The 10,742-nt window shown below is 47.2% G+C and overlaps 1 protein-coding gene across 1 annotated transcript; it reads right to left on the reverse strand.

Moving 5' to 3' along the window:
* Nucleotides 1–2,960: 2,960 nt before the first annotated feature.
* LOC102299619 (TGF-beta receptor type-1) lies at nt 2,961–8,747 on the reverse strand. Its single transcript, XM_042227447.1, has 6 exons — nt 8,174–8,747; nt 6,665–6,832; nt 5,771–5,927; nt 5,287–5,411; nt 5,069–5,199; nt 2,961–3,137 (listed from the first exon to the last, which is right to left on the reverse strand). The coding sequence occupies exons 1-6, from the start codon at nt 8,493–8,495 to the stop codon at nt 3,012–3,014; spliced, it is 1,029 nt and encodes a 342-aa protein (XP_042083381.1). The 5' UTR covers nt 8,496–8,747; the 3' UTR covers nt 2,961–3,011.
* Nucleotides 8,748–10,742: the final 1,995 nt, after the last annotated feature.

Raw genomic sequence — 10,742 nt, forward strand, 5'->3', positions numbered from 1 at the left:
CTTGGAGCTCCAGAGGATGAGCTGTATGAGAAGTTCTCGTTGAGGTGGCGAGGTGTTCCAGGGGAGGTCTGATGGTATGGCACCAGTGTGTCGGTTGGGCCGTGGGCGCAGCGGCGTCCGGTGTGCGTCTCCTCTTCCTATCCTCCCTGTATCGCGGGTATGCATAGGATGAGCTTGCTGCTCAGTGGGGTCTCTGCCAAGCCTCCTCTGACGCACACCACACAAAGCTGCATCCGCAAAAACAACCCACGACAGCCAACACAGGACACGGTGGCTTTGAAGCACGGCACTTTCCAGTAACGACTGGCTTGGAAGGCATGGTGGCAGCTGTTGGTTGTTGTTCTTGCCGTTTGTGGTTTAGCAGAGCACAGTATAGAAAATAGACACATTTATCTACTGTATATTGCATATGTTGCAGCATGTTTGCCAGAAATGAATGACTTCACCATGTCCGCTTTGCTTTTTGAAAACCACACTGAATGAGCGGAGCAGCTCGAACAGCAGAAAGTATAAAGGTGATGCATAAATCAGAGAGCGGGTCGACGAGCCGGTTCAGTCCCCAGAGCTACTGTAACACAAGAGGAGCGAGGAAAACGGGAATGCTCACGGCAGACGCTGGTCCTGCTTCTGGTGGCAGCATCCACTCAGCTCCACAGAGCTGCCCACAGCAGCCATGCGTCATTACAGCTGCCGTGTTGTTCAGAAAGCCACAGCTTGTCTTTTGAACTGTACTCAGGGCACTCGCTGCGAAAATACTCACATTATTCATAGTAACAAAGATACTCCTGTTATTAAAGCAAATATTACAGTTGTGCACATGCTTTGTGCAGTTCTCTGCTGACAAATATCCACATCGTTCTGATATTTTACATTAATTAAAATGTGAATTGTGACATCCTGCTAATAGCAGTAAAGTATTCCCTGGTGGAGCCTTGCTCTGTGGTTCTCACTTGTTTTTCATTGGAACTTTTTAAATGAGAGCCAGCAGTCTGACCTGCTGAGCAACATGGCGGCTGGATATGACGCATGGCGCCAGCTCCAATGCAGCGTCTACATAGAGAAATCTGTACAAGCTACAAATGAGAGTGTTCCTATCAATGCTGTCCTCACTGTGATCCCAAACCTGCTGCAAACCAAACGCACGTGGCCCGTGTTCAAAGGTACATTCAAATATACATTCAAAATGTACAGTGCTGTGCAAAAGTCTCCACTACACTGTTTAGGTTTGACTTTTAAAGTGTAGCAGCTCTCTGAAGGTCACTGTGGGCTTTTCTATCCACTGTGACCATTTTCAAAGGAATCTGTTTGTTTGTTTGTTTGTTTGTTGGGCCACTAAACACCGACGTGAATCCTTCATGCATTAAAACCTAACTCAAAGGATGAACCGGCGCTGTCTCTGTGCACAACAGGCACCTTAACAACGATCCTTTAAACTAAGGTTACGTCATTTCTTTAGGCACTTGGTTTTTTATAAAACACTCTGGTGTGTTCAATAGAGTCTAGGAACAAATTCAAAGAGGCATGAAAGTGTATTTCTGCACTATGAAGGTGATTAGTGTGTGGTGTCCTTAACAATGTGAGGAAACCAGGACAAAGCACACACTGGCAGGGTTACAATCTACAGCAGACGATAATTATTGGAATCATTTCTTTAAGAAAAACTCCAGCAAAGACCTGACGAGATCCTTCTGGCTCTCCCGCTGCTACATCTATGGTTGGCCAGTCGTCAGAAATGGTGTCAGTGGATGGGCGGAGTCAAAGATCCATTCTTACATAAACCAAGAGACAAAGCTGAGGGATGCCGAACTACACAAGGAGGGAGCTGAAGAATCAGTGGCAGCAGGTTTGATGAAAACGTGAAGGTTTTGGTTCAAAATGTCATCGCTGTGTAGGGAAAGAGCACAACACTGACCGTCCATCTGTTTGGGCCTCAGCCACAGCTGTTAGTCTTCATTCTGATTGGCCAAATATCAACTTCCTGCCTTTAAGCCTATTAGAATTAGAACGTCAGTGTCTGCACACGTTTCTCATGTTCTAAGGGAAACAGAGAGGAATGGGCTTGGCTCAAAACTTTTGCACAGCACTGTAGGCTGGGTGTGTGAGCGAACATGTTAACAGAACAAGCTGTTCCACAGAAAAGTCTTATTTTTAAATGGATTCTTGAACTGAAGCGTCAGAGCACAATGTTGATGTACAGATGTGGGGCTGTGACTCAGAGGCGTCCGGGTGACTTCCAGCTGTCGCTCTGGTTTCACAGACCCTGACCAGCTCGGGACTGTGTGTGTCTGTTTGTGGAGGAGATGAGCGATGGAGGCACGGATACACTTCATACGATGAAAGAAAAAAGGAACAATGAGTGAAGGCTTCTTCCTTCCAGCCATCCTTCATCTGATCCATCCAATCAGCCGTTCATGTGTGTGTGTGTGTTAGCCCACACACACATTCTCAGTTTAAGTACTGATTAGTCAGTCCATGAATGAAATGAGGTGACAGAGGAAACGTATCACTTCCCTTCAGAACAAACAGGAGGGGCAATCAGTGAATCATAAAGATAATAATGCTATGGATGAAAGTCATAGTGTGTGTGTGTGTGTGTGTGTGTGTGTGTGTGTGTGTGTGTGTGTGTGTGTGTGTGGGTGTGGTGTGTGGTGTGTGTGGCTGTGTGTGTGTTTGTGTGCGTGTGTGTGTGCTTGGGCGGGTGTGTGTGTGTTGGTGTGTGTGTGTCGGGCGTGTGGGTGTGTGTGTGGGCGTGTGTGCGTGTGTGTGTGCTGTGTGTGTGTGTGTGCGTGTGTGTGTGGTGTGTGGTGTGTGTGGGTGTGTGGGTGGGTGTGTGTGTGTGTGGCGTGTGTGTGTGTGTGTGTGGCGTGTGTGTGTGTGTGTTGGTGTGTGTGTGGTGCGTGCGTGTGTGGCGTGTGGTGTGTGGTGTGTGTGTGTGTGCTGTGTGTGCGTTCTGTGTGTGTGGGTGTGTGTGTGTGTGTCGTGTGTGTGTGTGTGGGGCGTGGTAGTTGTTTCTACATCTTGATCCCCTCCTGTTGGCTGAGCTGAGACAGCGTTTTCTTGATTCGCAGAGCAGTGAGTCGTGCAGCTCCGTTGGCGTACCAGCACTCCCTCATGATCTTTGCCATCACCCGTAAGGCCTGCAGGAGGAAGAGCACACAATCAGCCTCATCAACTCAACGCACACATAAGTGTGCAGTCTGCATACTTGCTGCAGGGCGCCATGTTAGCCCAGACAGAAGCGGATAGTATAGCTTTTATTTTGGAAAGAGCCATTTCTCTGTAATAAACTCTCTTTTCCAAAGATGAGTGATTCCTCAATCAGATACAGGGCTCGCAATATCGCTAGCCCGACGTCCCGGAGGCTAGCGATTTTTTCAGTCGGGCTACCAAAATCTATCTCTTCCCTGCCCGTCGGGCTATTGTAGGAAAAATATATGTCAATGCTTTTGCATTCTTTCAGAAATGTAGCTGGGTAATTATGTCATTGGCATCGGTGAGCCACTGTCAATATGTGACATATTGAAATCGCGTTTGAATTTGCGCTTGTTTTTTTGCTTTCACTTTGCAATCGTGCGAACTGTGTATAGAGAGCGACAGCACTGATCTGTGAGTGATGATAATTTGTGCACCAATTCCTCTGACATCGTCTTATTAATCGTTAGCTTACTATAAACATGCAATAAATCACATACACACACACACATACACACACACACACTACACACACACTACAACATACAACAACACACACACACACACACACACACACACACACACACACACACACACACACACACACACACACACACACATATATAAATACAGAGACAAATAAATAAAATATAAATAAATACAAAGGGGATAAATAGAATAAATAGGAATAAAAAATAAAAATACAAGTGAATTGCACATTTCAAGTATTGAGTCTATTGCACTGTTGACTATTTACAAAAGGTATTGTACAGTGAGGTGAAGAGGCACTACAGCTTAGTTGTTTCCCCCTTAGAGCTCTAAGGTGAAAAGCACTGACGACCAAAAAGAACACAAAAGCCTGCGTGAAGGTTGTCAGTCATCCAGCTCGTCGTAGTCGAGCTCGGAAAGAAAAGCATCTGGACTTGTTTCCTCGAAGACGTTTCATCTGAGAAGCTTCTTCAGTTCTAAGAGGAACTGGTTTAAAAGACGAGTGAAAGAAGCACTGTGAGCGACCATCTTTGAACAGAGGCGGGGCTTACCACACCAACTGTCTGCCATCTATAATCCAGTTTTGAGATCCCTAACACCCACTCACATCCTGGGCCATCTGACCTCAGGAAATCACATGATAGGATGGGGCCAGGTCTCACGGCGGTTCACCCTAAACCCTGGCTGATTGTGACCCACACCTGTTTTCACACCTTGTCTCATGTGATTAGGTAGAGGATCAATAGGGGGCCTACGGACCTCTTGGGGGGACACTCCCACAGGGCTTAAATCTGGGGAACTGAAGAAGCTTAAAGAAGTCCAGACGAGCTCCTTAGACAACACCAAGGCTGGTCTCACGTCTGCCAAAAACAACCGGATGATCCCTCAGTATTTGGGAACATATTCTACCAAGATCTGAGAGGAAGTTGAACTTGTTGGAAGCTTTGCACACTATTACATGTTCAAAATAACAGCATTTCATAAAAAGATCATCATAGCAACCGTCAAACATGTGATGGTCAAGGCAGAGTCAATGATTCACAGCCTGGTTTCTGCACCTGACAGAGCCGTGAACCTTCTGTTCATGCAGGGCCAGGTAGCATAGCTTTGTTCTCTTATCAGTTCAAAACTGCTCTCACGTTACTTTAATTATCTTTGTGTAGCGTTGAAATATTAAACATGTATCTTTGACAAACAAGAAAAACACAAGAACACTTTTTGACAGTACTGTAGTTGCATGAAGGCACTCTTGATAACGTCATCGTCGTACTGGATGATGACAACATTCGCATCTATGTGGATGGTAACACTGGATGAACTGGGCCCACTGGTCTTGGTGTGGATAAGTGAGTGGGTGATAACTATCAGTGAGTGAGACTCATCCTACCTCACAGCTCTGCCAGCGGTTGGGGATGTTGGGCCGAAGCTTCTGCTCACAAACCACCCTTCTCATCTCCTCCACTGATGGATCTGACTGGACCAGGTCGTAGTAGGGCAGCTGGTAGTCCTCGTGAATGCCTGACAGAAAAACAGCTTGTAAATACTGCAAAAACTAGCTCTAGTCAGTTCATTGCTGCCACCTAATGAACTTTATTTGACCCTCACCTCCCATGGAGCAGCGACTGGCAATCTCCCAGAAGACGAGGCCCATGGCGTAGATGTCAGCTCGTTTGAAAGACTCAAAATGCTTCATGTTTATGGAGTCGTCCAGAACCTCTGGAGCCATATACCTGAGGACGGATACGACGGGCTGGTGAGCAACGCTTGGTCCAAAAACACAACCAAATACAGTCCCCACTGAGACTGTGCACCGTTACCCACAGTGACTACCCACAGTGACTACCCACAGTGATTACCCACAGTGATTACCCACAGTGCTTTGAGTGGCCACAAGATGGCAGTAATGTACTAGAATGACACAAACAGCAGCTTCATGACACCAGTGCTGGAGATCAAGAAGAGATACTGGTTTTATAAAAACACACACGAATAGAAAAACTGAAAGGAAAAGGACTACCACTACTTTGCAACCATCATCTTCTTGCGTTACTAACGTTTTACAGGTGTAGAGTGAAAGGTCAAAGGTTACCTTTTGGTCCCTACTCTGTGGTTCGGAGCGATGTCGATGGTGTCGGTGGCGGAGTCGTGCCGCACAGCCAGGCCCAGGTCAGCGATGCAGCACGTCCCGTTTTTCTTCACCAGGATGTTCTTGGACTTCAGGTCTCTGTGGGCAATAGCTGGCTTCCCTGCACACCCAGAGCTACAATCAGCACACGCCCACAGCTAACCAAGACATACACCCACGCTTACATGAACTTACAATAAATACTCGTTTCATCGTTTCCTCCCTAACTTGATAATATTTTAGTGCATGTATTATATTATGTGAAGCACATGTAACGCAGCTTCTGACAAATGCATGTCCGATGCAGAATGCCGTCCTCTCAGTATCACCCTGTTCCATAATTACAAAAACACAAACAACACCGAGATATGTTTAGTTACCAGGCCTGGGACCTGTAAGGACAGAGCTGCCCCCACTGTGCTCTGCAGAACTGTCTTGATATACTTCAGGGGACATGAGGAACAGAAACTTCCAATAGGACAGTGACCCAGTTTTCATTACACACAGCAGTGTACTACAGCAGCGAGCTGCGTCACCATACACGTCTGTCGGGACAGTATTGGACAGCAAAGGGTGATTTCTGACCAATAAGCACTGGCTTTGTGTGCGACGGCTCAGACTGATGTCTATACTCCAGCATGCCTGCCTGTATCTGACAGACTCCATGTTTCCTCAGGCTGATTTAAACATGCCTCAGTCGCTTCATGTGAGCTACTGAACGAGGTTTTTGTCACGCCTCCTCTGAGCATGTCTCCAGGCTGCTGAGCAGCACAGCTGGCACACTCGCTCGTTTGTGTTTACTATTCAAACATTTAGACGCCGATTCACCTTGGATACATACAGGCGTGAGGTTCTCACCTTGCGTGCCAACGATCTCCATGTGAAGGTGGGCGAGGCCGCTGGCTGTTGACAGAGACAGTTTGATCATGCCCTCCACTGTGACCGTGTAGCGGTTCAGGTAGTCGAACAGCGATCCGTGCTCATGGTAGTCCGACACCAGCCACAGCTGAGTCCACGTTCCATTATCTACACGCCGGGCACAGAAACATGGATCGTTATCACACTCCTCTCAGTACTGACACAGTGGCTGAAGTTTCAACCAGCAGCTGATTGAAGTGTGTGATACACACAACACCCTAACCTTTGTGTCTCTGACTCAGGGATGAGGTGCAGGGTGGAAAGAAAATGATTCAAATTTGGGTTTACATCCATCAGACCTTCAGCTTTCTACATGCCAACATCTGCGTTCACTCTCAAGTTAGAGCTCACTGTAGAGTGGGCAGCTGTGGGCAGCTGTGGGCAGCACCGGCTGATGAGTGATAACGCTGGGGATCAGCATTGCTGACAACTAAAGACCAGTGCTACCTTTCCCCACTGATGGGGAACCAGTGTTACCATTATTATGAAATTCATAATCAATATTAAAGGTTCATGCACACCAGTGAAAGCTGCCCGTCTGCATTCACTGGAATGAACGTGTGCAGAGAACGTTACACTAACTGTTCATCAAACCTGAAGACGTGCTCGTTAACGCCCTTAACTTCCACAACAGAGACGTGCAGGCACGTAGCAAGTTACTGAAACTGTAGGTCTGAGGGACAAATGAATAAACAATGAAAACAACGATGATAAAGGAAAGAAATCAACAGCAAGAAGATTCTAATTCAGCTGAATTATTTCAATTACAGTGTAAAATTAATTCACCAAGAAAAAGAACATCAGTGATTATTAACGTCTGGCTCAGCGTGTCCTTCCTCTAACCGCTCACCCCAGATGGCCCCGCCCCTCCCTGAGCCTGGAGGTTTCTTCCTGTTAAAGGTGAGTTTTTCCTCCCCACTGTCACCAAAGTGCTGCTCATAGCTGCTGTTTTCTTTGTATAGTTGTCGGGTCTTTACCTTACAATATAAAGACGTGACCAATTCAAACTAGCCTGACATTTAAGCTACGTTCACTCTGCAGGTCTTAATGCTCAAATCCGATTTTTTTGTCTGCTCGTTCACACTACAAATAAAATGCAGGGAGCAGCGTGCAGGCACGGTGCCTTGCTCAGGGGCACCAAAAGTACAAACACCAATTTTGGACCTGATTGTACTGTATATGCATACCACCTGCTTAAGGGATCACTGACAGAGTCGTGTTTGCTGCACCAGGTCGATGGTGTGTTTGATGTTGGATTTTATACACTTTCTAATATGTTTGTCTGGCTGTTACCTGGGCCAGGTCGAGCTGCTTAACTACAGGTAAATGGACACACGAATGAATACATTTATGTGTGTGACAGACAGTGTGGTAAACTCTGCGTCCTCCTGACTGTGAACTATGACCCCGTGCTGTGTACCATTCACTCGCTGCCTGCTGGTTTCTCACCTTTGTTGTCAGCAGCAATGAAGCCCAGGATATTCTCATGTCTCAGCATCACAGTCTGGTAGATCTCAGCCTCACGGAACCAGGAGCGCTCCTCTCGGGAAGAGAAAATCTTGACAGCCACCTCCTCGCCGCGCCATTTGCCGCGCCACACCTCACCAAAACGCCCCTTCCCAATGCTCTCCTGGAGGATGATAGTTCTGGCAATTGTTCTTTGGACCAGCAGTGGGAGACCTGAAAGGAAGTGGACGGATATATGAGTGATGGTCCTGCCACGCACATCCCAGAACTGAAGTCTGCGTCCCCATCTGGACATCCACCTCATGACTGTTGTCAGTAATCAGTGTTAGCATAGAGTTTGATCTGGTCAAATCCAGGTGACTTGATTAGGTGATTATGTTTTTGCTTTGCCCCTGATGACTCATAAATTTAAGAGCCTTAAATGAAGAGAGACTTCCTGATCCACAAATCCTCCTGCCGTGCTGGGACCACGCCCACCTCAACACCCGAGAACTTTAACGTTCCACTTGTTTTTCCTTTAATTTAACTTTATTCATTCATTTATCGTGGCGCAAGAGTTGGGAGTTCGCCTTGTAATCGGAAGGTTGCCGGTTCGAGCCCCGGCTCAGACAGTCTCGGTCGTTGTGTCCTTGGGCGAGACACTTCACCCGTTGCCTACTGATGATGGTCCGAGGGCCCGGTGGCGCCAGTGTCCGGCAGCCTCGCCTCTGTCAGCTGTGGCTACAATGTAGCTGCCATCACCAGTGTGTGAATGTGTGGATGACTGCATGTGTAAGGCACTTTGGGGTCCTTAGGGACGAGTGAAGCACTATACAAATACAGGTCATTTACCATTTATCGACTTGACTTCCAGCGCTGTCGGCTGCCCTTATAATAATACATTATACACACACACACACATTTCATTGTGTCGTATATGAATAAATAAAAACAACTGAAACAGGATTTTTGATCCTTCCTCAGCCGCTTTTATAATAATAATAATAATAAATTTTATTTATGAGCGCCTTTCAAGTCACCCAAGGACACTTTACAATAGGATAAAACACTTAGTAAAACAATGGCAGAATAAGAACAATAAAATACAAGCACAAGATAAAATGAACAAACAGTGGAGTCACAGTGAATATGCAGATTGAACAGATGAGTTTTGAGTTGGGATTTAAACTGGGGGAGAGAACCAATATTTCTTATTTCACAGACTTTCTCAAAACCATCAACTAAACAAACAGCCTGTTGTAGTTGATGGTTTCATCTGAATCAGCCGTCTAACTCCTGTGAATCACAACAGATGGAGGGTCCAGTGCACCCCGTCTGGGACCTACCCTGGACCCATGCTCCACGGCAAGTCTTTACCCGTGCAAACCGATGTTGGACCACAGAGGTGCTCATAGGGGCACATGGCACCAGGACACACTAGGTCACAGGTCAATAACCGATTTAGAAATTGTGTCATCAGATCTGTGGTTGGACACGGAGGTACTGAGTTGGATCAGGTGGCGGGAGAAGATGTTGGACAGGTGTACCCAAACGTGCAGCGGGAGAGCCAACATCTCAGTCCATGATATCTTTATCTGCTGTAATCGCATTCTGGGGGAGGCTGAGGACGTTGAGTGGACCATGCGCCTCACCTCTGAGGCTGCTGCAAGGAGTTGCAGCTGCAACAAGGTGCAAGGTGAAGGGAGCCGTCTTACTGGGCTTGGTTAGCCTGTTGGGCCAGCCTTGGAGTGGTTTAGGTGGTGTTCTGCACACACCGTTTACAGTGGTGGTGGGATGCTGCTGACCTTAACACAATGAAAGGAACACTGAGGATCTGCCTTCTGTAATGGAAGCAGAGCCTGGGGAGCAGGGGAAGAGTTGGCAGGGCCCCTGGGGTGGATGAGATTGGCCCTGGAGGTTAGGGATGTCCTGGCTGACACAGCTCTGCAATGCTGCGTGGCGATCTGGAGCAGAGCCTCCCGGGATGGGTTTGTGATTGCAGTCCTCAGCCTGCCTGGGAAAGTCTGTGGCACTCGAGGGTTCTAGGGTTCTGTTGGTAGAACACTGGACCAGCTCGTCATCCTCTCAGTGACATCAGAGGGTGAGTGGGAGTTTGCCGACCAGTCTGTGGGTGTTTTGTGGATGGATGGGTGGGATGTACTAGCTGTGCATGCTCTCTGATCACAGACAGGAAGCAGTGAAGAACAGATATGCACAAACAGTCCTGTGACAGAAGGCTGCTCTAATCCAACTGTATGGACTTTTAATGGCAGTTAAAGACTGAAAGTCAAACTACGATCCAAGAACAACTCTAAAAGTGTGAAAATCGTCTCACTGCTTTGGAAAACTGCTCACGAGACACAGGAAAGAAGTGCAGACTCACACAGAACATGCTCGGCAGCGTGTTGGAGGTGCCGTCATCACTCATGGCTACCATGCAGGAGAGCTTTGAACACACATTTTATAGGACGGGATCAGTGCATATAAAAACGTATCCAGTCGACCAGGGCCCTGTTTCAGGAAGCCGGTTTAGTGGAAAAACTGAGTAAGTATACCCTGAGTTAACGAAAAC

The sequence above is a fragment of the Haplochromis burtoni genome, unplaced genomic scaffold (assembly GCF_018398535.1).
Source record: "Haplochromis burtoni strain Fernald_Lab_line unplaced genomic scaffold, NCSU_Asbu1 Contig_261, whole genome shotgun sequence".
NCBI classification, from domain to species: domain Eukaryota; kingdom Metazoa; phylum Chordata; class Actinopteri; order Cichliformes; family Cichlidae; genus Haplochromis; species Haplochromis burtoni.

Excerpts from the sequence above, each read along its gene's own strand:
- LOC102299619 (XM_042227447.1), bottom strand. The coding sequence starts at position 8,495 with ATGAGGTGGATGTCCAGATGGGGACGCAGACTTCAGTTCTGGGATGTG. Across the intron at positions 5,928-6,664 it reads GGAGATCGTTGGCACGCAAG|GGAAGCCAGCTATTGCCCAC; the intron begins GTGAGAACCTCA and ends CTGGGTGTGCAG. Across the intron at positions 3,138-5,068 it reads ACCGCTGGCAGAGCTGTGAG|GCCTTACGGGTGATGGCAAA; the intron begins GTAGGATGAGTC and ends TTCCTCCTGCAG.